Genomic DNA, 25,700 nt, shown 5'->3' with positions numbered 1-25,700 from the left:
CAGCCCGGACTTCTGACCAACTGGCTATAAATCAGGGCTTCCCATGACCCGCCTCCTCAGGGTTGATAATTTGCTAAAACTGCTCACAGGACTCAGGCAAAGACTGGAACTGAAAACAAAGACTTTGCTGGTTTATGATAAAGCATGTAACTCAGCTGGTTTTTTTGGGGTTTTTTTTTCTTATTTCTTTTCTTTTTTTTTTAAATTTATTTATTTTATTTATTGATTTTTGGCTGCGTTGGGTCTTTGTTGCTGCGCGCGGGCTTTCTCTAGCTGCGGCGGGCGGGGGCTACTCTTCATTGCGGTGCGCGGGCTTCTCATTGCCGTGGCTTCTCTTGTTGTGGAGCATGGGCTCTAGGCGCACGGGCTTCAGTAGTTGTGGCACGTGGGCTCAGTAGTTGTGGCTCACGGGCTTAGTTGCTCCGCGGCATGTGGGATCTTCCGGGACCAGGGCTCGAACCCGTGTCCCCTGCATTGGCAGGCGGATTCTTAACCACTGCGCCACCGAGGAAGCCCACTCAGCTGGTTTTGACTTAGGATCCAAGTCAGACGGGAGGAACGCACAGGGCAGGCATGGGGAGGGGGCACAGAGCCCAGTGGGCCAGGTGCGAATTCGGAGGCCGCTCAACCAAGCTCCCCTCCCTGGGCTCCGTGTGGTGGACAGAGTAATGTCCCCAAGGACCTCCAGGTTCTGATCTCCGTGTGGTGGACAAAATAATGTCCCCAAAGAGGTCCACATCCTAATACCTGGACCCTATAAAAATGTTGCCTTCTGACAAAAGGGACTTGACAGATGTGATTAAGTCCCGGATCTCGAGATGGGGACTTGGTCCTGGATTACCCAGGTGGGTGTGACATAACCCACAAGCATCCCTATAAGAAGCAGGCGGCAGGGCTTACAGGCTATAACGAGTAAGCTCCCACTGTGGCGACTCAGGAATTGTGGTCCTGTTAGAGCAGCCACTGGAAAGTCATTCCTTTCTACACTGCAGCCAGTAGAGAAAAAAAGAGGATGTGAATCTTCTGCCAGTGGAAGCGGGCGGCGGCACAGACCCTCATCCCAGCCCCAGCGGCCAGCAGCGGCTCGGACGCCTCCCTGTGAGGAAGGGCTGGTGTTTCCCTGGAGGAGCTGGAAGGTGCATTACGTGGTCAGGATCGACGGGCCTCGAACCATCCCTCCAACTACAAAAGCGTCTTTGCGAAACATCACATTATTTCTTAGAGTAAAAAAACAAAACAAAACAAAACAGAAAGCTAGAAAAATGCTCAAAATAATTTTAAAAAGCTACATTCAAAAAAATTAAGCAAAACATTGAAAAAACGTTAAAAGAAATTGTAAAAAAACCAACAACTTCCAGAAAGTCCTGGGGATGCAGACATCTGGAATTCACGCGTTCGCTGGGGCTTCTGTGACTTCTTCCACGGCTAAGACCTCTTCCTTGTCACCTTTTCCCACATCATGTGTAAATTTCTCCCAGAGGATCTGATGGGGAGAAGGATGGGGGTGTCAGAAGCCCCGTAAGCAGTGGCCATGGGGGGGTTTAGCTAGAAATCGGACACGGGTCTCTGCGTCAGACCTTGCAGCTGGCAGATGAGCTTGTGGGAGGGGCATCTGAGCCTAGGGTACCACACACGCTAGGGCCACCCGGAGCTCAAGGGGAGTGGGAGGTGGCTCGTCCTGGCCCCCTGGGGTGCGCGGGACCCTGGAGGTCCCAGGGAACCGGAGAGGGTGTGGGTCAGTGCTCCTGAGAGGAGAGGTGCCCAGCTCAAGAATGGGGGTGAGCAAGCTGAGAGCTTGGGGATATGATGCCAGACAGCGGAGTAGGTAGATGTAGCCCCCGCCCCATGGAGAGGTAGATGTGATGGGTGCACCCAAGGGGGGCGTCTCACGTATGGGGGTCTCCCTTGTCCCTTGTCCTTTTTTCATCCTCTCTGGGAGCTGTCCCCTCCCGGAGATCTGGTCAGACCCCTTTCAGTCTGCCTCTACCTCTCTCTTTCTCCCTCCCCATCTTCCTTCTCTCCTTCTCCTCCTTCTCCCCCCACCCAGTTTCCCCAGACACAGCTCGCAGGTGAAACCCCAGTCCCTGACCCCCGAAGAAGGCCAGTGAGCTTTACACGGGATGGCAGCACGTCCTGTGGACCCCTTTGGGTGGACACAGTTGAGATTCTGGGCTCCCTGTTCCCTCTTCTCCATCCTGGTTTGCCCCCCACCCCATATGTACCTGGTGGTCGATTTGAGGGTTATCGTTCAATTTATCTTTGATCCGTGGAATTGGCGGGAATAACCTGTGCGTCCCTAGGAACCTGGTGAGACAAGAAATGTGTGAAGAAAAGACCTAGACGCCCAATTTCCTTCTTGCACCCAAAGGGGGCATGTTGTCATGTCACGTGCAAACACGCCATCCAGGCTCATTTCTTCAGAACAATTTCCTTTAAGAATCACAGAAGGACCAACTCCAGGCTTAGACCATGGAGAAAATGACAGACTCTGTGAGGGCCTTTCTAGAACCTTCACTCACTCCCTTGGGCACAGGGATGGGAGTGGGGGACGTGTCCAGTCTCCGGCAGGTTGGAGGAGTCTGGGGTCTCTGGTGTTTGAAGACCAGGAGGCTTATCCAACCTTGAAGCCCACGGTTCCAGATTGGGCCGTCTTCTGTTGATGTCACGTGTTTTCAATGCTATCTTTTAGCCAGCATATCCCATGGTCCCGCAGCAACCCAATCCTGCTGCACGTTCACAGGGGCGTTTATTTTCTTTCCCACCACACGAATGGTACCTCCAATCCTGTGACATCATCAGGAGAGCGTGTACCGAGCTGAAAGGTAGCCTCCAAATATATTCAACTCATCCTGACCCCTGAAACCTGGCAACGGGAGTTTATTTGGAAACAGGGTCTTTGCAGATGTGATGTAGTGAAGGGTCTGAGATGAGGTCCTCCTGGATGAGGGTGGCCCTACATCCAATGACAGGGTCCTTCTAAGAGACAGAAGAGGAGAGACCCAGACACAGAGGAGAAGCCCCAGGAAGACAGAAGCAGAGACGGGAGGAATGCGGCCACAAGCCCAGGGACGCCTGGATCCCCCAGAAGCTGGAAGAGGTGGGAAGGACCCTCCCCTGGAGCCTCCGGAGGGAGCTCAGCCCTGTCCACACCCTGACCTCAGACATCTGGTCTCCAGGATGGGGGAGGATGTTGTTTGAAGCCTCTGGCTTGTGGTGACTGGTTCCGGCAGCTACAGGAAACTCACACAGCTTTTCTTTAAGATAAGTCTTCCGTGTAAGGCATGACATCTGTCCCTGTCACCTCAGCCAGCGGCCGGGCTGCCCAAACGCCTCTTTGCTCCCAGGTCCAGTGTCCCTGGGAACAGGGGTGCCTCGCAGTTGCTTTCACAGGGCAGACCAGTGTCTCACCTGGTCCTGGGGGACATTTAGCACAGGACGCCCAACGAGGACAGGGGCATCAGGACAGGGGCCGCAGGTGGACGCCCACAGCATCCCCACATCCTGCAGGAGGCTCCCCAGGTGCAAAATCTCCCCATGCTTTGCGGAGTGCGTCATGTCATACGCATGCAACTTTAGTCTGCATGTTCATGCTTCATTGCAAAGCATTTGCCCCGTGGCCACAGACCCTGCGTGATGCCAGGGTCACACAACAGGAAAGATGACTGCAGAGCTGCCCGCGGACAGGCTGATTGCAGTGGTCTGGGAGTCGGGGCTGAATAACTTGTGCTGGGGGAAATGAAAGTCAGAGGAGGAGAGACATTCTGAGAATTCCAGAAGCTCCAAGGGGCTGAAGGCAGGCAGAACTTTGAGCACAGCAGAGCTGTGAGGAGTGTCCGGCAGGAGTCTGGGGGCAGGAGGGGCCCCGTGTTGGTTGCCAGCTCGCCTGCCACTGACAGACAGAGTATCAGAGCTGTTTCTCTCCTGTGTGTTTTTCCATCTCTCCAACTTCCTTCCCTTTTTCCAGACAAGTTTTCCTCCAGAAAACCCACACGCCAATTGGCTGCTGGGACTGCCTGGGGTGTTTGCAGGCTGCCCTCTCTTTTTTGCCAGCCGATTGGGGCTGCCTTTGGAATAAACACCGGCCCCCTCCGCTGACCACGGGGATGCTCAACTAGGACGACCTGGGGTTACCTTTTGAAAAGGCAGCTGAGGGTCAGGCCACAGACGAGGGTCCCCAGGACCACCAGCAGGTAGACAGGCACCAGGCTGGACTCTGGTTCTGCAGAGCCTGGGGAGAGAGAGGGGAACACGCCAAGTACGCCGGGGGCCGCGGTATACGGTGTCACCACTCAGCCAGCTGCTGTCCTCACTAGCTCGCGGAGGGGGAGACACGCCCAGAGCAGGACGGACATCTAGAGAAAGGACCCAGTCCTGCAACTTTCACAAGAAGATGTTCGTGAGACAACACGACCCCGGGGTCACGTCCAAAACACATAAAGCGATTTTAAGACACAGCAACCCAAAGACCGAGAATTCAATTTAAAAACGGACCGAAAAAAGATGAATACACGTTTCCAGGCATAGGGTTTTAAACAAAATCACGTCCCATCTATTCTTAAGCTTTAATTTCGCGTGCCATTTAGAATAAGTACTCTTTACAGTGCATTATTTTTCTAACAGGGCACATTTGGTCTGTGAATATTTAAAAATCCAGTGAGAAACCCCAATTCTCTCAGGATCCTCGTAACCTGATGGAGGGGCCGCCACTGTGAGATTTTTCAATATGAACAGATGAAATGTGACCTATTACACAAAGCTGTTGTTGTTGTGCTTTAAAGCAATATGTTAATTGTCAGAAGTGCATATTCCAGAGGGGAAGTGAAACCAGAAAGTCACATGGAAGTCAGCCAAGTCTGTTTAGAACTCTATTCCGGGAAAAGTCTATTCCTTTTGTCTGTTCTTATTTTTTTGGTTGGGAGGGGTCCATATTTTAAACCAATTTTTTTTTTTTTTTTAAACCCATTTTTAAAGGGGGTTGTCAGTGCCTTTGTTCTTGGCTTCTCAGAATACTTTATATGCTTCGGAGGCTTGGCCCTTATCAAACGATTTGAAATATTTTCTCCCCTTTCATGGGTTGTCTTTTCACTGTCTTGAGCGTGTCCTTTGATGCACAAGAGTTTTCATGTTTGATGAAGTCCGGTATACCTATTTTTTTCTTTTATCATTCCTGCTTTTGGTGTCACGGCTAAGAACCCACTGACAAATGCAAGATGGCAAATCGATTCCTTATTGTACTCAGCTGTCCCTTCCAGCTTATGAAATATTGCTGAATCCTTATTTCATTTCATAAATTGTACACCGGCAGGCATCAAAGGCATTGATCTTGGATCAGAAAACAAAAAACAAAAAACGTATGCATACTATGCTTGCTAAAACACTGAAGGTGTTTGAGACTGGATGTAAGGGAAGGTAGACTCTTAAGTATCAGATCGGCTTTAGGGCCAAACCATTATATTCTTGCCAACTAATCAAAGTTAGAAGGAGGAAGGCAGTAAAATCTGTCAGGCTAGCCCTCCCCCGATTAGAAAGAAACAGAGCCAGTTTGGATGTGAGCTGTATCCTGACCAGAGGTGGACCGTGAAGGCTGTTTGGCGTGACCAGGAGGGATGGGTCATTTCCTGGCGGGGCGGAGGCTCAGGAAGGCTCTTAGTTATTCTTAAAGAGTCCCTCTCACTAGTCGTTGCTGTTGCCAGGGGAACAGTGTCGCAGGGGCCGGTGGGCAGGAACCCCTCCCAGAATGGCTCAGAGGTGAATTCAGGATGCCAGGATCTGTCCAGTGATGATGTTGGGACACGTACCAAACTCAGCTGGCTGGCTCCAGGCACCCCAGTGGGCTTTCCGGGCATCTGCCGTCCTGATCTTCACAGTATGTTTGGCTCTGAACCCCGGTCTCGGAAAGCTGTATTTATTCCCCGAGTCACCAGACACCACAATCTTTGGAGAAAACAGAAAGTTAGACAGAGTTGTTGCCTGTGTTGAGAAACAGAGTGCGGGTGTCTTTTCAGTTGCCCAACTGAAGTGAAAGATTCAAAGCCACACTCTCCCAATCTGGGCATGAATGTGGTACTTTACGTCCTGAGGACTTGGGAGGAATGCTTAAGGGAATAATGACAATGAGTGATTCTGCCATTTTCCGAGTAACCACTCCTGGGGTTGCTAGGATCGTAAGTATAGATGCAGAAATGATTCAAGAGCTACAGTGGGTATGAACCGACCCATGGATGGATAATGCCCCTGTAAAGGATGTTAAGAGGACCAAGTTCAACTTCCTCATCGGACAGAGGAAGATACTGAGGTCAGAGTGGTGGTGAAACTTAGAAAAGACCAACAAAAAGTACTTTGATGATCAACCTTGAGAGGAATTTTGGAAGAAGACATCATCTCCTTGACACTCCAAGGAATATTTCCTTGACCAACATGGATAGAAGAGGGAGACCCCATCCAGGGGGCTACCAGGGGTGCCCCTATATCACTGACTGGACGGTACTCTAGGGAACCTCCATCCTCTGGTTTTCACCCCGTCCCCATCCTGGCCACCGCTGGACCAAGTTTGCAGTTGGCATGTGTCCATTGCCCAACATTGTACACTTAAGCTACAAGGGTGATATTTTGGGTCAGAGTTGTAACTCACCAGTTGATTTCTACTGCTTCCAGTATTACTCTAGAAAAAAAAAAACCAAAACCAAAATAGAATGTTTATTTCTCTCCATTTTGAAGGTTTTTCACAGGTCTCATCCAATCTCCCCCTCTGAGTGCAGTCAGGAAAAACCAAAACAGTCAGGGCCCAACAAAGGGTTGAGCTCCTTCTGTCCCCCCTAACCTGCAGTGGACCCCACATGGAAGGATGGAACATGTCCACAGGAGGAAGGGTGCCCCTGTTCATGGCTCCTTCTAGAACCTCAGCTGGAAATGGATCCTAATAAGAATTCAGGTGGGCTTGGAGCAAAGGCTCCTCCTTGTCTGCACTGGGTCCAGGTGGACATAGGGAGAGGGTTCCTCCTTGTCTACACTGGGTCCAGGTGGGCTTGGAGCAGACCCTGAATTTTCCCAGATGTTCACCCATTCTGAGCCCACCTCATGTGCCCCAGGTCCTCACGGTGGGTCACGGGGTTGGCTGCCAAGCTTCTTGAGGCGTGGTGCCCCGCTTGGAGCAGTGCCCACTCACCTGTCTCTGGATGTCCAGCTGGTACTGGAACTCCCTGATGGACAGTGTTTTCCGGGTCCTGGGCTTTTCCCACCGGATGAAGCAGTGTGATTCGTTGCAGTACACGGTGATATTGTTGGGTGGGTTGTATTGCTCTGTAATGAGAACCCAGCAGACACCTCTAATCCAGAATGCTTCCCCGGGACCACAGAGAGGAGACCCAGTTCTGCCTTCCCAACATTGATGGTAGCTCCCCAAGGTCACCAGGGGGCAGGGGTGGGTCTGAGTGTTGGCTCTTGAGGAAGATGATGAATCATCAGGCCGCCATGTGCAGAAGGGAGGAAGTTTGGGTTCAAGAAGACCTGGGGAGACTTCCCTGGTGGCGCAGTGGTTAAGAATCCGCCTGCTGATGCATGGGACACAGGTTCGAGCCCTGGTCTGGGAAGATCCCACATGCCGCAGAGCAACTAAGCCCGTGAGCCACAGTTACTGAGCCTGTGCTCTAGAGCCTGTGAGCCACAACTACTGAAGTCCGTGCGCCACAACTACTGAAGCCCACGTGCCTACAGCCCGTGCTCCACAACAAGAGAAGCCACCGCAATGAGTAGCCCGTGCGCCATAACAAAGAGTAGCCCCCGCAACTAGAGAAAGCTCGCGTGCAGCAACGAAGACCCAACGCAGCCAAAAATAAATAAATTTTTTTAAAAAGAAGACCTGGGGAGGTAGGTGGTGATGGGTTTGGAGGGCAGGAGAGAGGCTGGTTTGAGATGTCTTTAGCCTTAAGAGGCCTGGACTATCCTATGGGATCAGGGAGCCTGCAGGTAGAAAGAGGGGGCTGGCGTTCAAGAGAAGACATTGTTTGGCATACGGGAGTATCTTCAAGAGACCAGCCTGGAGCAGAGCGCTAGAAAGAAGAGAAAGAGCTGGCAAAAAAAAGAAGAAGAAGTGAATTCACAGTGGTCCAGGATGGGTGGAGGGGCTTGGACTGTCAGAGTCTAAGGAGAGAAAAAGGAGGTGGCATCTGGGTAGATTCAACTGGGTGTACACTTGTCCTTGTAGCAGGTCACCCAAAGGGAGGGAAGGAGGGAAAGATGGGGGCTTGGAGGAATTGGGTCCACATGGAGCTAGCAAAGTCATGGCTTCCAACTGGGGGAGATGATGCATGTTTGAAAAGGTCAAGGAACTTCAGTGTCCTTCACCGTTGAACAGATATTGAAACAGTGACCCCATGACGGTGCATGCCAGCAATCAACAGGATGGGAGTTCTGTATATGACTGCATTTTGACGGGCATCTGTTCCATTCTAAAAGCTGACACTCAATTCTGTTGTTGGAACCTTTGAAGGTCTGTTTGGACAGCTTGGCTGTGTGAAGCTTCTCTTGTGACTGTGAATCTCATGGACTCCACATCCACATTGAGTAGATCTGATTATCTTTAACTTTAGAGATGAGATGCTCTATCCCTAGGATACTTACACTGGATTTTCCAGCTCAGAACAAAGTAAGGGATATAACTCCTCTGGCCTATCGTTGTGATCTGGACTTAGGATTCTGCACCCAGTTCTGATGTGTGGGACTTCCCTCCGACCCCCAACACCACCAAGCAATTCTCTAACACCAGCTGGGTGTCCTACAATTCAACTCAATTCTGACACTATCTACCTGGAGATAGCGTCAGATTCCACAGGTGAAGGGCTCAGTCCTCCCACTTCAGATGTCAGTCCCAAGTCCAGGTCATCACCTGTGCTTCCAACTGACCTGCTATAGATCAAAGATTCCCCTGACCTCCTCCGTGGGTTTGATTAATTTGCAGGAGAAGCTCACAGAACTCAGGAAACATTTTACTTACTAGATGACTGTTTCACGATAAAAGGACATAACTCAGGAGCAGCCAGACAGAAGAGATGCATTGGGCAAGGCATGGGCAAAGGGTGTGGAGCTACCATGCCTGCTCTTCTCGGGTGGCTGTCTCTCTAATTTGTGGACATGTTTGATTGAGTAATTAAGGATCTTAAGATGAGGTCATTCTGGATAAGATGAGCCCTAAATCCAATGACTGGTGCCTGTATAAAAGGAAGGAAGGGAGATTTGTGATATACCAGGAAGACGGACATGTGGACAGAGATTGAAATGATGCATCCATAAGCCAAGGACTCCTGGCCATCACCAGCAGCTAGGAAAGAGGCATGGGAGCAGATGTCCTTTCAGACAGTCCAGAAGGAACCAACCCTGCCAATGCCTTGATTTTGGATTTCTGGCCTCCAGAACTGCAAGAGAATACATTTCCATTGTTTTCAGCCTCCCAGTTTGTGGTCATTTGTTACAGCATCTCCAGGAAACTTACGCAGATTTCAATGCAAATTCTGTCGGACCTACTAGGCAGTGGTTAAATCACAGGTGGTTGCTCTCACCTATTTCTTTTAACAACAAAACCGAATCGAAGAACTGGATTCCTGTTTTTTGGCTGGTACCGTTAACCAGGAAGTAACTGTACGAAGTTAATCCGGAGAGGTCTTGGAGGTGACATCCCACATGGGTTCCCGAGTCTTTTAGGTAACGAGGACATTCTCTTTCGATTTTTTTCCTGTAAGATTCCAAAGTGTTCAGAGAACAATCAGGGCATATTTCATTCTTCACTGTATTTCTCAGGGTTGTCTACATGAGGTCAACACTTACTTTGAGTCTCTTATATACAAAAAATATTGAACGTCACTGGGCGCTGCTTGGCCCTTGGCCCAGGTGCAGTTCATGAAATCCGCATTGTAGATAAGACAGGAGAAGTTTTGGGCAGCTGTGCCCTGCCCACCTGGGAAGAGGCAGAAACAAAATAATTTATACATGGAGTTTAAAGGGGGATGGACCGGACGGCTTCATGGTTCAAAGAAGAATCCATACCAATTCTTCTCAAACTCTTCCCAAAAAGAGAAGAAGAGGGAACACTTCTAAACTCATTTTATGAGGTCAGCATCACTCATCACTCTGATACCAAAGCCAGACAAAGACACAAGAAAAGAAAATTACAGGCCGATATCCCTAATAAGCATAGATGTAAAAATCCCCAACAGAATGTTAGCAAACCATATCCAACAGCACGTTAAAAGTCAAATTTATCCCTTGGATGTAAGAATGATTCAACATACGCAAATCAATCAACGTGATGCACCACATTAACAGAGTGAAAGAGATAAACCACATAATCATCTCAATGGATGCAGAAAAAGTGTTTGACAAAATTCAACATCCATTCAGGATAAAAACTCTCAACAAAATAGGTATAAAAAGGATTTACTTCAGCACAATGAAGGCCAAATATGAAAATCCCACAGCTAATGTCATACTCAATTGAGAAAAACTGAAAGCGTTTCCTCTAAGATCCTGTACAAGACAAGGATGCCCACTCTCACCACTCCTATTCAACATAGTACCTGAAGTCCTAGCCAGAGCAATTAGACAAGAAAAAGAAATAACGTTATTCAAATCAGAAAGAAAGAAGTAAGATGATCTCTGCTTGCAGATGATATGATCATATATGTAGAAAACCCTAAGGACTAAACAAAAAAAAATATTGAAACTAGTACATTTAGTAAAGTTGCAGGATACAAAATCAACATACACAAATCAGTGGCATTTCCACACAGTAACAATGACATAGCTGAAAAAGAAATTAAGAAAAAAAAAACTCATTTACAATAGCAACAAAAAGAATAAAGGACTTACGAATACACTTAACCAAGGAGGTGAAAGGCTTGTAAGTTCAATGTTATAAGATATTGATGAAGGAAATGAAAGAAGACTCAGATAAATGGAAAGACACCCTGTGTTAATGGACTGAAAGAATTAATAGTGTTAAAATGTCCATACTACCCAAAGTGATCTATAGATCAATGTGACCCCTATTAAAACCCCAATGACATTCTTTAAAGAAAAAGAAAAAACAGTCCTAAGATTCGTATGGAACCACAAGACTCCAAATAGCAGAAACCATCTTGAGCAAGAAGAACAAAGCTGGAAGCCTCGTGTTGCCTGATCCCAAGATATATTACAAAGCTACAGTAATTAAAACTGTACTCTGATGGCATAAAAGTAGACATAGAGATAACTGAAACAGATTAGAGAGCCCAGAAATAAATCCCCACACTTATGGTGTACTGATATTTGATAAACCTGCCAAGAACACACCAGGGAGAAAGGATTAGTGTCTTTACTAAATGATGAAGGGACAACTGCATATCCACATGCAGAAGAATGAAATTGGGTCCTTATCCCACACCACATACAGAAATCAAGTCAAAATGGATTAAGGACTTAAATATAAGACCTGAAACTGTAAAACTCCTAGAAGAAAACATAGGGAAAGAACATCTTGACATCGGTCTCGGCAATGATTTTTTGGATTTAACACCAAAAGCACAGGCAACAAAAACAAAAGTAGAAAACTAGAATTGGATCAAACTAAACACTTCTGCACAGCAAAGGAAACAATCAACACAGCGAAAAGCCAACCTATGGAATGGGAGAAAATGTTTGCAAACCATATGTATCTGATAAGGAGTTAATAACCAAAATATATAAAGAGTTCAAGCAACCCAATAGCAAAAAACAAATTTTTAAAAAACAAATAATCTGATTAAAAAACAGTCAAAGGATCTGAATAGACGTTTTTCCAAAGAAGACATCCAAATGTCCAACAGGTACCTAAAAAGATGCTCAACATCAGTAATTGTCAGGGAAATGCAAATTAAAACCACAATGAGGTATCACCTCACACCTGTCAGAATGGCTCTCATCAAAAAGACAAGAAATAACAAGTGTTGGCAAGGATGTGGAGAAAAGGGAACCCTTGTGCACTGTTGGTGGGGATGTAAATTGGTGCAGCCACTATGGGAAACAGTGTGGCGATTCCCCCCAAAATTAAAAATGGAACTACCATATGATCCAGAGATCCTTTTTATGAGTGTATATTCCATGGAAATAAAATCTGGATCTCGAAGAGATATCTGCGTCCCCATGTTCACGCAGAATTATTCACAGAAGCCAAGATATGGAAATAAACTAAGTGTCTGTGTGGACAGATGAATGAATAAAGAAGATGTGACACACACACACACACACACACACACACACACAGAGGAATATTATTCAGCCACGAAAGGGAGGAAATTCTGCCATTTGCAACAACATGGATGGACCTGGGGGGTATTATGCTAAGTGAAATAAGTCAGACAGAGAGAGACAAATACTATATGATTCACTTATATGTGGAATCTAAAGAAAACTCATAGAAACACAGAATAGAATGGAGGTTCCAGGGGCTGGGGAGGGTGGGGGAAATGGGAAGATGTTCGTCAAAAGATACAAATATCCAGCTATAAGATGAGTAAGTTCCAGGGATCTAACGCACAACATAGTGACTATAGTTAAAATACTGGATTGTTCACTTGAAATTCACTAAGAGAGTAGATCTCCAGGGTTCTCACCACAAAAAAAACAAAAACAAAAAAAAACTACGTGACAGGATGGATACGTTAATAGCTCAGTTGTGGTAATCATTTCACAAAGTATACGTACATCAAAGCACCAAATGTGGGAATTCCCTGGGGGTCCAGTGGTTAGGACTCTGCGTTCTCACTGCTGAGGGCCCAGGTTCAATCCCTGGTTTGGGAACTAAGATCCCACAAGCTGCGCAGCATGGCCAAAAAGATAAAAAAAAAACAAAAACAAAAACCCACCAAATGGACATCTTAAATATATGCAATTCCTGTGTGTCAATTCTATCTCCATACAGCAGAGAAAAGCAGGGGAATGTGTCCTGATGTTCATGGGGAGCCGAAGGATCCCCACCATGTTTTCCCTACCTGGGTTCGGGTAGACCAGTGTTTCTGAAATTCGTCTTTGGTTGATATTTACTTCGACAGTGAGCGTGACTCCCCCATGGAGAGAACAGTCCTGAAAGGTGCACTGACATTCCTTGTCTTTGACCTGAAAGGATGTCATCAGTCAGTGAATTAAGAACCAGGCTTCTTTCGTTTCGTCCTGATGTCGTTTGCTCCTACACTGACCCTGTGATGACATCTACCTCCTTCTGTGACATCTCCCCCAGGTACCTTCTTTGGGAAGACGCCAACTAGCAGCGTTCAGAAGGCCAGAATAGAGCTCACCTTTTTTTTAAAAATAAATTTATTTATTTTATTTATTTATGTTTGGCCGCGTTGGGTCTTCATTGCTGCGTGCGGGCTTTCTCTAGTTGCGGCGAGTGGGGGCTACTCTTCGTTGCGGTGCGCGGGCTTCTCACTGCGGTGGCTTCTCTTGTGGAGCACAGGCCCTAGGCGCGTGGGCTTCAGCAGTTGTGGCATGCAGGCTCAGTAGTTGTGGCGTGCAGGCTCTAGAGTGCAGGCTCAGTAGTTGTGGCACACGGGCTTAGTTGCTCTGCAGCATGTGGGATCTTCCTGGATCAGGGATTGAACCCGTGTCCCCTGCATTGGCAGGTGGATTCTTAACCGCTGTGCCCCCAGGGAAGTCCCAGAGCTCACCTTTTAATGTGAGAGCCCGCATCCCTTTAAACTGTATGGGAACTTCACACCCTCTTTTATGGGACTGACTTTTCTTGTCCTATCTCATACCCACCATTCTCTCACAGGTGTCACGTTTACATTGTATCCAAGTCAGTCTGTTTACTTTATTTCCATTGAACAGGCAGAGCTAATGCTATTTCTTTCTCAGGATTAAGTCTTGCAGATGGACCAGCTGAGCAAAAAGCTGCCATTGCAGGCAGCCAGGAGCCCCCAGGCTAATTGGAATAGGGAGGCCTGAGGGAGGAATGGGTTCTCTCAGGGAATCAGCCCAGTGGACACATCTTGGACACAAGCAGCACTTTGCTGGTGCACTTCGAACCGTGAGTCTGTGATGCGTCCCAATGTCACGCGTATGTTTTTTATTTGTCCTGCTTGACGAGAGCTCCACAAAGAACAGTGATTGAGCACACCCAATCCATCTTACCTTTTTTTTAATCTGTCCCTTCTCCTTGTGAATCAACACACATTCCCCGTAGGTAGCGTTTTCCTGGCAGTCCCAAGTTAATTTTGTCGTCTTTGGGTCAAACTTCACGTTTAGGCTGGAGTTCTGTTCCACGGTTGGAAGATCTGAAACACACAGCCTCAGGAGTCAGAAACCACTCTCCTCCCATCTCCATTCTCCCTTAACCAACGCGTCTCACGTCTTGTGAGCAGAGATCAGGGCTGGGATTCACTGTCCCCCCACCCCTCTCACAACCTCATCACCCCCTACCCCTTTCCCACCTCTCCTTCCTGCCCTTTCTGCAAGGGGAGATGTCTACTGTGGAAATAAACCAAGACCAACCAAGCAGGAGGGAGCAAAGGCTACTGATTCAGATCCTGCCACAGTAGAGGGCGCCGGCCACCATCACCTGTGCCTGCAGAATGGGTGGGGGAGAATTCACGTCACCAGCAGGGGTGAGCACGGCAGGAGGTGTGATGCCGGTTGACCGTTGCGTACGAGGATAAAATGAAATTAGATGCAGGCATTGGGATGTGTCCCCCAGAACCCAGGGTCACGGGAATGGGGGCAGCAGGAGGAGGTCAAGCACATTCGTACGTTTACCCCGGTGCTCCTGGGTCAGGAGGAATGAGGGCACCGGCAGCGTGGAGAGCAGAGCGGCCATCGCCAGGGCACACGTGGGGCTGCCTGAAGGACGTGGAAGTGCTGGGGAAAGAGAAAATCAGCTTTCATGGCGGTCTTGACATGCCGACCAGTGACGTTTCCCTGGGGGGATGTCCAGGGGAAAAACACAGGACTCTCTCCAGGGGGATGGTCAGCATGGTGACCTGGCCAGCCTGGGTCACTGCTGGCCGCAGAGGGTCCTCAGGCTTCAGTAAGCCTCAGAGGTGGCCCCAGAACCGAGAGCCTGTCCTCAAGCCCGAGCACCAGGTCCAGTCTTCCCTGTTACCCTCTGAATCACTTCGGGCAAGTTGCCCACCTGCCTGGTCTGTAACCTGGTGGCAGGGGTCGGGGGGTGGGGGGATAGCCCCCAAGTCAAAGGCAATGAAAGGCCATGTACCGTGCCCGAGGGTGGGGTTGCTTCATGCAGTGGGAGACCCTCCACCGGACTCTTCCGCATCCTTTCCCCAGAGCCTGAGGATGAGGGTCCCTCCATGTAGTGCATTTGGGGAAACCCAAACCCTGAGTCTCCATCGTGGTTACCAGAGTCTGTGGATGGGAAACCCTCCGTGCAGTGTCTCTCTCTCCGCCCTAAGAGCCTGTGAGCCCCCAGCCATAGCTGTTTCTCTATCCCCAGAAATGCATCCCCAGCATATGGGTATCAGGGCACTGGATACACATTTTACAACTTGAGTGGATTATTTCTCCAGAGCAGACTGTGCTAAAAGCAGGTATAGCCCCTGGAACAGCTGCTGAAGGTGGGAACAGAATAGCACGGATGGTGTATGTAAAGAAAATATAAGCCATTTATATACATATATACATTATTATATAATTCCCCTATGCATTATTTATAAAATCTATCTCTTCACTTATAATATATATCTTCGTATAAAATTGTATATATAATGTGAATTATATAGAAATAATTCATGTTTGTATGAATATGAACAATTTTATGAATAATATTGACACATAAGGACATTCTGTCACTTATTTATATTATCTTTATGCTAGGAGACTCTCTCTCTGACAAGCTTGCTTCACACTTCGATCCCTTCATTATTCACACCCGATGAGGGAAGTGTTGATTAATGAGCAGAAAGACAGACACAAAATCAGACAGACGTCTTGAGTTTGTAGGGGCTGAGCCTGACGTGGATGTACAGTTCCCCACAGAGCGTGGAAACCGGGGAGCTTTTCCTGCCCCCGAAGAAAACTGTGGCCTGTGTTATTTTCCTTGTGCTGCTGTAACAAATTCCCACAAACATAGCGTTTTATTTTTTTTTTAATAAGTTTTTTTTTTTTTTTAAATTTTTATTTATTTATTTATTATTTTTGGCTGTGTTGGGTCTTCGTTTCTGTGCAAGGGCTTTCTCTATTTGCGGCGAGTGGGGGCCACTCTTCATCGCGGTGCGCGGGCCTCTCACTGTCGCGGCCTCTCTTGTTGCGGAGCACAGGCTCCAGACGCGCAGGCTCAGTAGGTGTGGCGCACGGGTCTAGTTGCTCCGCGGCATGTGGGATCTTCCCAGACCAGGGCTCGAACCCGTGTCCCCTGCATTGGCAGGCAGATTCTCAACCACTGCACCACCAGGGAAGGCCGCGTTTTATTTTTTAATTTTTTTATAAATTTATTTTTATTTATATTATTTATTTTGGGCTGCATTGGGTCTTCGTTGCTGCACGTGGGCTTTCTCTAGTTGCGGTGAGCGGGGGCTACTCTTCATTGCAGTGCGTGGCCTTCTTGCTGCGGTGGCTTCTCTTGTTGCAGAGCACGGGCTCTAGGCGCGCAGGCTTCAGGAGTTGTGGCTCGCGGGCTCTAGAGCGCAGGCTCAGTAGTTGTGGCACACAGGCAGCTTAGTTGCTCCGTGGCATGTGGGATCTTCCCGGACCAGGGCTCGAACCCGCGTCCCCTGCATTGGCAGGCGGATTCTTTTTTTTGTTTGTTTTTGTTTATTTATTTATGGCTGTGTTGGGTCTTCGTTTCTGTGCGAGGGCTTTCTCTAGTTGCGGCAAGTGGGGGCCACTCTTCATCGCGGTGCGCGGCCCTCTCGCTATCGCGGCCTCTCTTGTTGCGGAGCACAGGCTCCAGACGCGCAGGCTCAGTAGTTGTGGCTCACGGGCCCAGTTGCTCTGTGGCATGTGGGATCTTCCCAGACCAGGGCTCGAACCCGTGTCCCCTGCATTGGCAGGCAGATTCTCAACCACTGCGCCACCAGGGAAGCCCGGCAGGCGGATTCTTAACCACTGCGCCACCAGGGAAGCCCCAGACTTGGCATTTGAAAAACTACAAACTTAATCTCTTGCAGTGCTGGAGATCAGAAGTCTGACAGGGTCCCTCTGGGGTAAAATCAAGGAATTGGCAGAGCTGGTTCCCTGTGAAAACTCTGCAGGGGAATGTGTTTCCTTGCCTTTTCCAGCTTCCGGAAGCCACCTCCTTCCTGGGTGCATGGTCCGCCCTCCATCTTCAAAGCGCATTAGTCCAGCCTCTTCTTCATCATCACAGCACTGCCTCTCTCTTATACGGACACTTGGGATGACACTGAGCTCAACCAGATAATCCAGAATAATCCCCCATCTCAGTACTTTTCACTTAGTCCTGTCTGTCACGTAAGGTAACATATCCAAAGTTTCTAGGGATTAGGACATGGGTGTTTTGGGGGACATAATTCTGTCGACCACAGGGGGATCAGACGTGGACCTCTTTGGGGGACATTTTCTGTCGATCATACGGGGATCAGGACGTGGAATGCGTGACTCAGGTGACCATGAAGCCACGGCTGCCACGTCGCAGTGATTACAAGATGCTTTGGGGGGCTTCCCTGGTGGCGCAGTGGTTAAGAATCCACCTGCCAATGCAGGGGACACGGGTTCGAGCCCTGGTCCGGGAAGATCCCACATGCCGCGGAGCAACGAAGCCCGTGCGCCACAACTACTGAGCCCATGTGCCACAACTACTGAAGCCCGCGCGCCTAGAGCCCACGCTCCGCAACAAGAGAAGCCACCTCAATGAGAAGCCCGCGCACCGCAACGAAGAGTAGCCCCCGCTCGCGACAATTAGAGAAAGCCCGCGTGCAGCAACGAAGCCCCAATGCAGCCAAAAATAAATAAATAAATTTATTTAAAAAAAAAAAGATGCTTTGGGGAAAATTACAGCCCCTTTGCTTAGTGTCTTATTGCTCTGACTCTCTCTTACTAATCAGACTGGATTTGGGGAGAGTGGGACAAGAAAGGCGGGTTCAGGTTTCCTTTATGATATTAACACATTTTTTGAGATCTTAGAATATTTTTTAAAACTTGAGTTTTGCAACCATTAAAAAGAGTCATTAGGAACAAAACAAAAATAGAAGCAGTAAGTACACAGAGAGACACGGAGGAACTTTCAGTGCATAAGACTAAGTAAAAGAAGAAGAGGGCATGTAGTGCGTGATTCCAGCTCTATGACATTCTGGAAAAAGCAAAACTGTGCAGACAGTAAAAGGATCCGTGGTTGCCAGGGGTTAAGAGAGGAAGAGGGATGAAGAAGTGGAGCGCAGGGGATTTTCAGGGCAATGAAACTGCTCTGCAGGACACTGTATATAATGGTGGATACAGGTCATCGTACATTTGTCCACACCCATAAAATGGGCAACACCAAGACTGACCCCTAATGCAAATTATGAACTTGAGTCAAGAATCATGCGTCCAACTTGCTCCATCAATTGTAAGAGATGTACCACACTGGTGAATGGTGTCCATCACAGGGGAACCATCTGTAGGGGAAGTGGGTACATAGGAATCCCCTGTACTTTCCACCTAATGTTTCTGTAAACCTACAGCTGCCTTACACAAAGTCAATTAACATTACAAAAAAAGAGTACTACAAAAGCACCATGCTCTGTTCCGATAAAGCCACGCTCCACAGAAAACACCTGGTCTTCCGGCTGGGTTTGGCGTGGCATCTGCGACTCTGCTCACCGTGTCCCCAGCAGTATTTTTGGTTGCGGTGATTCATTTTTTGGTGTTGCTGGGACTTGGAATGTGGCCTTACCGCTTTCCTTCTCTTGCGCTAAGTTCTGCCAGGCCACACCTCACCTCTTCGTGCTGCCAGGAATCCCATCCTTGTAACGCTTCATCTTTTCTCTGAGGGCCCTCTCTCTCTGCACTTTATGGTGCATGATCACATTTTCTGTAATTTCCTTGGATTTATGGAGTCTATTAGTCTAAATGCAGCCTCTGTCTCTTGGTGTTTTAGTTTCTTGGGGGCTGCCCTAAGAAATGACCACAAGTTTTCTTTCCTTTCTCCCTCTTTCCTCCCTCCCTCCCTCCCTCCCTTCCTTCCTTCCCTCCCTCCCTCCCATCCTTCCTTCCTTTCTTCCTTCCCTCCTTCCCTCCTTCCCTCCCTCCCTTCCTTCCTTCCCTCCCTCCCTCCCTTCCTTCCTTCCCTCCTTCCCTCCCTCCCTCCCATCCTTCCTTCCTTTCTTCCTTCCCTCCTTCCTTCCTTCCCTCCCTCCCTCCCGGCCTTCCTTCCTTCCTCCCGGCATTTCCCTAATTCATTCCTTCTCTGTCCAACCCTGTCCTGCCTCTGCTTTTTGGAGGCCCCTCCCACTATGCCCAGCACGCCTACCCCTTGGACCTCCGTCTCCTCGTTCTCGTGTCTCCCTCCTGGGCTCCAGCCGCACCAAAGGGGCTCCTCCCCCTTCTGCCAAGGCTCTCGGACGACCTACAGGACCCGCCATCAGCGGACCACTGGCCCAACTCCTCCGCGCCATTCCACTCTTTGCCTGTGTCACTCCGGGTGACTTTGGCATCTATTGTACAAGGGGGACCTCCCGACTTCCGTGAGCCATCTCCACCAGCAAAGGCCCTCCCCTTCACCCCAGCTGCCTTCACATGCCCAGTCCCCCGGCCCGGTGGCACCTGGACACCCCCTCTCGGGGACCTGTTCACGACGGCCCCAAGCTTGCCGGTGCTCCACAGGCACCAGACGCCCTCTCCTCACACCCCAGCTGCCTCTGCTGAGAGCCGCCGGCACCTCCGACGTTTAATGCGCTGTTTCCATGAACGCGCCTCCTTTCCCACCTCCTCTGTCGAAGGCTGGACTGGCTCATCTATTGGAGCCGGGAAGGAAGGAAGGGAGGGAGGAGGGAAGGAGCGAGGGAGGAGGGAACGAAAGAGGGAGGAGGGAAGGAAGGGAGGGAAAGAGGGAGAAAGGAAATAGATTCCCTGAACCTTCACCATCGCCTCCTGGCTGGATCCCAACGATGGAGGACCCCACCCACTCCCTGTTTCAGGTGTGCACACCTGGGCCACCGCACACCTGGAGACAAGCACCCAGCCTCAGATTCCTGCCCCCCACTCCCCCCCGCCCCCTGGGACCTCACTTGCTATCGGAGAGGAAATAAAAGCCACAGACCAGACCTGTTCCAACTTCCCCACCTGACTGACATCTCCTGCCTTCCTCCCACGATGGGAAAGCACCCAGCTTCCTCCACCCGCGAACGGGACCCTGGACCACCCAGCTTTCCTCTGGGTCTTGTCCCCGATCCTCTGTGCTGGGGCCGGGGCACCCTCCGGCTGCACCCCAGAGGCTCTGGGAGAGGACCTTCCTGGGTCAGTGCACACCCACAGCGACTCTTGCCTTGCCTTGATTTTCACATCTGCAATTTGTGCAATGCCCTTGCGGTTTGAGCTGAGCTTCACTGAACAGGACGGGGGATGGGCCGTGGGCAGGGCGCGGAAGGGCCACAGTCTGAAGCTTCTTAGTCCTCTGGTTACAGCACCTGCGTTCATCCCCTGGCCCTCTGTCCCGTCAGCTTCCTGGGCGCACTTTTCTCCTCCTTAGTGCCTCACGTCGTACCTGCCTCGGGGAGGGGGGTGGACACACAGCGGGTACCCAAGGATACACACTATCTTAGACTGATCGACACCCTACAGCGCAGTTCCCCATTCAGCTTCCTCTGAACTGAACCCCCCTTGGCTTCTTGCTCATTGTGATGGGGCAAAACCAGAAACTTCTGTAAACTTGACTTAAAAAAAACCAACCAAGTTCTCACACACCACAAAGGGACACAGAAATCCACCCAAAGGTGCTGCTTTAAATCATCAGTTCATTGCGGCCCCCGGCTCTTGGTCGAGGATGGTGAGAAAACCTCCAGCGGACAATTCACGCAGAGCATGAGATAATCAGTGCTATGATGTATCATGTTCAGACATAACCTGGTTTAATTCTCACCCCCGTCCTATGAGGCAGCTCCTGGTACCCTCGCAGAAGTGTCCGGAAGACCAAAGTCGAGTGAAATCTCATTCTTTTACTTTATTTATTTGTTGCCTTGATGTTTTTTAAAGTCGAGGCAAAATTCACGTGGTATAAAATTCGCCCTTTTAAAGCGTACAGCTCAGCGGCGTTTAGCACATTCATAATGTTGTGTATCCACCACCTCTATCTGGTTCCAGAACCTTCTCATTCCTCCAAAAGGAGACCCCGTCCCCATGAGCTGTCACTCCCCATCCCCCTCCCCCCAGCCCCCAGACACCATGAACCCACTTTCTGTCTCTGTGGATTTGCCCGTTCTGGTTGTTTCCTATAAATGGAATCATGCCATATTTTGCCTTTTGTACCCACTTTCCCTCTTCTTTTGGTTTTCACCAGGCTGGGTTTTCTTTCCTCTTTTCAAGATTTCAGCTTTACACAGATGTCAGCTGGAAAGAAGGCGCTGAGACCATGTCTCAGAACAACATCTCTCAAATTCGAGGCACACAGGACACACCTTGCGGGGGCGTGGGTCCATGGGTGACCCTTGCACAAGCTGGCATTTGGATCTCGCTGTGGTCCTGGGGGTGCCACGCGTCACTGTGACCGGGCAACACACAGACACAGAATGCAACGCCACCCTCTTCAGCAGCACCTGTAACCCGGCAAGGCCACCCGCCCTGCAGGACACACAGCTCCACGAAGGCGGCCCACCCGAGCCTTTGGACTAAATCCAAGCCACGTTCCAGGCACAGGCTTGTACAGGGAACTCCACAAACTCCCACTGCAAGCTGGCTGACTCCCCGGGACTCATTCAGACCTTAAAACGCAGCTTCACGGGCTACGAGATGTACCCATCACCGATCACCATCTTCACCTCGGTGCCCTTCACCCAGCAGTTTTTAGTGCCCACCCTCAAGTTCTCACCCACCCGGAGTGCCAGCTGCCCAGAGCAGCAACAGAAGCAGGAAAAGGTCCCCCAGTGACTGGACACTTTGGAGGACCCCAGGGTCAAGGGGACCGGACCGCCCCACCGTACCACGCTCGCCCCTGCCAACCTGCGTTCCTCCATGCTGCTGCCTGACGCTCCCACATCTGGCCGATCTGACAACTAAGTCTCTTCCTCGTCCGAAAGCGAGTGCCCAGATTGCGTGACAAGAACATTTCAGCTCAATATCTTCCTTTTTTTTTTCCTCCTTGATTTCCTCCCCCGTCTGTGGTGTTTCTCATTTTAAGGAATTGGGAAACCTTCATGGTGGAGTTGGCCCCTTCACCATAGATACAGAGAAGGTCACCTTCCTTAAAGTTCAACCAGATGGCTCAGGAGGTAGCTCGGACCGGCTACCAGGTGGGTCTCTCGTCTCACTGCCCATCTTCATCATTGACGTGGAGAAGGTCATTCTTCTAGGAGTGGACACCATGGCGGGTCTTCATGTCTTCGGTGGAGAATACCCCCTTGCTCACATTCAGAACCAGCCCAGTTCTGTTCAGTTCAATTCATCAGAACTTTCCTGAGTATCCCAGGGATTTAAAACCAGCCAGAGTGGGTAGGAAGTGGCTTTCCAGCTCATGATGGGACCAGGCTAAACAGAAGGGTCATGGGGGCTGGGGACACAAACGCAGCACTGGATGTCCCCAAGGAGGGCCCGTGACATGAGGTGGTGGACAAGAGTGGGTGTGGGGTTCCATCGGGACCACATCCTGGGTGTGAGGGAGAGATGGTGTCTCCCCAGCTAACTGGGGCGTCGGGCTTCAGAGATGCAGGAATGCTGGTACCGGATCGGAGTTAGGGAAAGAGGAGACACTGGCAAAGGGGATGGAGCTGGGGGCAGGCCCGGTCCTGCCATGTTTAACTGGCTTCCCTGACGAGCCATGAAGGGGAGGCGTCCATCAGGGAGTCGGATGTAGGGGTCGGCCTCAAGGGAGAGGTCTGAAAATCTGAGCAGGGGACCTTCTCCTGAGCTCCCTTCCGGGCAGGACTCCTGTTCCTGATTCTCGCAGGATTAGAGTGGCTGCAGAATGAACATACTTGTGTGGTAAAGAGTTACCTTAGCGGCCCTGGGTGGTCCACACCCTGCCCACTGCAAAGAAGGGTCTGACCCTTGACCGGCTCCTGGGAGGTCGCCTATGAACCCTTGGAACATCCTGCCGTGTTTGCCTAGAGCCTTGGGTCACGCCCAGTGGTCTGTGCTCCAATGTGAGTTATGATGGGATCGTGGGTCACGCCACATCCGGACCTCGGGAGGGGCTGGTGACAGAGTAACTCAGGTCAGCCATGTGGGCGCTCTGTGCTACCTGACTGACCCCAGTAAAAAGCCTGGACACCAAGGCTGGCTGAACTCTCCCGTTGACAATACCCCACGCATGTCATCAGGCATCATTGCTGGGAGAAGTAAGGCCTGTCCAGACAACCCCACAGGGAGACGACACTGAGAAGTCTAGTCTCTCGCGGACCCTGCTCCCTGCGTCTTTTGCCTTTGATGACTTCAGTCTGTATCCCTTTGCCGTATGAGACCAGAACTGTGAATATAACGGTTTTGCTGATTTCCGCAGGTCCTTCTAGTGAATCGTAGAACCCGAGGGTGGTCTCAGGGACCCCGACACACTACCTGTTTACCATCGTGCAGGCCGCTATGTCTGTCAAGCATGACACACACAAGAGAAGGTGAATAACTAAAGGTCCGGACAAGCGACAGCGTGATGTTTCTCGGGACCCCCTGGTGTTCATTTTTTTTTTAATTAATTTTTATTGGAGTATAGTTGCTTTACACTGTTGCGTTAGTTTGTACTGTACAGCAAAGTGATTCAGCTGTATGTATACATCTATCCCCTCTTTTCTGGATTTCCTTCCCATGTAGGTCACCACAGAGCGCCGAGTAGAGTTCCCTGTGCTATGCAGTAGGTCCTCATTAGTTATCTAGTTTACACATAGTAGTGTATAGGTGTCCATCCCAATCTCCCAATTCATCCCATCCCCCCCACCACCACCTTCCCCCGTGGTATGCATACATCTGTCTCTACGTCTGTGTCCCTGTTTCTGCTTTGCCAGTAAGTTCATCTGTGTCATTCTTCTAGACTCCACGTATCTGCGTTTCTCTTTCTGACTTAGTTCGCTCTGTATGACACTCTCCCGGTCTGGTTTTCATCTTCTGTGCTTTTCCCTGGCTTTTTTCAGACTCGCTCACAGTTCCCACCAGGGTGTGGACAAGGGGAAGGAGAGTAAAGGAGACACTGCCTGGTCTTGGGTGTCTTGTAAGGGTCCTTCTGCGACAGCCTGGGGAGAGCATGCAGGGTGGCGCGGGGGCGTGGGCGCCAGCGTCCTCTCCGGCGACCACCAACTTCACAGGGCTTCTCACCATTAGGCTGTCACTTTAGCACAATGCACTGTGTGTTCTCATTTTCGCTTTCTCTATTTGGGGCTTGGGTGTTTTGTTTCTTTTCCGACACAATACATTTTACCCTTTATTAAAGGGTAAGTGTAACCTTTGTCATAGGTCACATTCTGAGAACTGAATGCGGACCTGGATGGGCACACCCCAGCCTTCCAGGAACTCACAAAGGAGGAGGAAAGGTTAAACTGTTCCCAAAAGCTCCAGCCCTCCGGTCCAGGGCATCAGGATGGGTGGGTTGGAAACACCCCAGGGCCCAGGGACAGGCCACCAAGGCTGGGGATTCAGCAGGCATCACTCGCTCCAAGGAAGCGTGAGCCCTCACTCCTTCTTCTTTTTTGTCGAGAATATTTTGGCTCTTCTGGATCCCTTGCATTTCTGTGTGAGTTTTAGGATCAGCTTGTCAATTTCTGCAGAAAAAGGCACCTGGGCATTTTGAAGGGATTGCATTGAATCTGAAGACCACGCGGAAGATTTCAGACGTGTCGGTGTCTTAAGAAGATTAAGGCTTCTGATCGAACACAGGATGTCTTTCTGTTTATTTGGGTCTTCTCATCCCTTTCAGCAAAGCTTTGTAGCTTTCAGTGTATAAATCTTGCACTCTTTGGTTAAACTGATGTTATTTATTTATTTATGGGTAAAATTACTCATCAGTAAAAACGGATGTGTTTTGTTCTTTTGGATGCTATTGTAAACAGGCTTGTTTTCTTAATTTCATTTTTGGATGGCCCATTGCACATGTGTGTTTATGTGTGTATCTCGTATCCCGCAGCCAAGCTGAATCTGTTTATTAGTTCGAAGAATTTTTTAGTGGATTCCTTAAGATGTTCTATATATAATAGCTGTCTGCACATACATATAGTTTTACTTCTCTTTTCTGATCTGCATGTTTTAAAAAGATTTTTTTTTATTGAAGTATAGTTGGTTTACAATGTTGTGTTAGTTTTGGGTGTACAGCAAAGTGATTCAGTTATTATATATATATATAATATATATATATTATTTTTCAGATTCTTTTCCCTTACCGGTTACTACAAAATTTTGAGTATAGTTCCCTGTGCCGTACAGTAGGTCCTTGTTGGTTATTGCATATGTTAAGGAAAGTTTGTGTGCCTGACGCACACTGAGGCCAAACAAGGTCACACAAGGAGACGAGGTGGCTCATGCCTTGAAAAGCCTTGAGCTCCCCGAAGGGTTCTGGCAAAGCACTTTTAAAAGCCAGGTGAGGGAGGGGTGTCGCAGGGTCTGTGATCAGCTTGGGC

At 49.5% G+C, this 25,700-nt stretch overlaps 1 protein-coding gene across 2 annotated transcripts; it reads right to left on the bottom strand.

Moving 5' to 3' along the window:
* Positions 1-1,259: 1,259 nt before the first annotated feature.
* On the bottom strand, positions 1,260-24,214 carry LOC309652452 (granulocyte-macrophage colony-stimulating factor receptor subunit alpha-like). Of its 2 annotated transcripts, none has more exons than XM_082446257.1 (12): positions 22,108-24,214; positions 14,755-14,862; positions 14,140-14,282; positions 12,999-13,122; positions 9,820-9,949; positions 9,555-9,727; positions 7,166-7,299; positions 6,632-6,661; positions 5,799-5,934; positions 4,132-4,228; positions 2,223-2,304; positions 1,260-1,483 (listed from the first exon to the last, which is right to left on the bottom strand). In XM_082446257.1, the coding sequence occupies exons 1-12, from the start codon at positions 22,211-22,213 to the stop codon at positions 1,388-1,390; spliced, it is 1,359 nt and encodes a 452-aa protein (XP_082302383.1). In that variant the 5' UTR covers positions 22,214-24,214; the 3' UTR covers positions 1,260-1,387. The 2 variants fall into 2 exon arrangements, with proteins under 2 accessions (XP_082302383.1, XP_082302384.1); XM_082446258.1 differs by having other exon boundaries at positions 14,761-14,862.
* Between the last annotated feature and the right edge of the window lie 1,486 nt (positions 24,215-25,700).

This window comes from Balaenoptera physalus (genome assembly GCF_965194825.1).
Source record: "Balaenoptera physalus genome assembly, chromosome: X".
Taxonomy (NCBI): domain Eukaryota; kingdom Metazoa; phylum Chordata; class Mammalia; order Artiodactyla; family Balaenopteridae; genus Balaenoptera; species Balaenoptera physalus.
Note: the sequence above shows the minus strand (reverse complement) of the source record. Positions and strands in the feature narration are given on the sequence as shown.

Coding starts and splice junctions, on each gene's coding strand:
- LOC309652452 (XM_082446257.1), bottom strand. CDS start 22,213: ATGTTCTTGTCACGCAATCTGGGCACTCGCTTTCGGACGAGGAAGAGA. Junction 14,863..22,107: donor AGCAGCATGGAGGAACGCAG/GTTGGCAGGGGC, acceptor CTCTTTCCCCAG/CACTTCCACGTCCTTCAGGC. Junction 6,662..7,165: donor AGCTGGACATCCAGAGACAG/GTGAGTGGGCAC, acceptor TTTTTTTTCTAG/AGTAATACTGGAAGCAGTAG.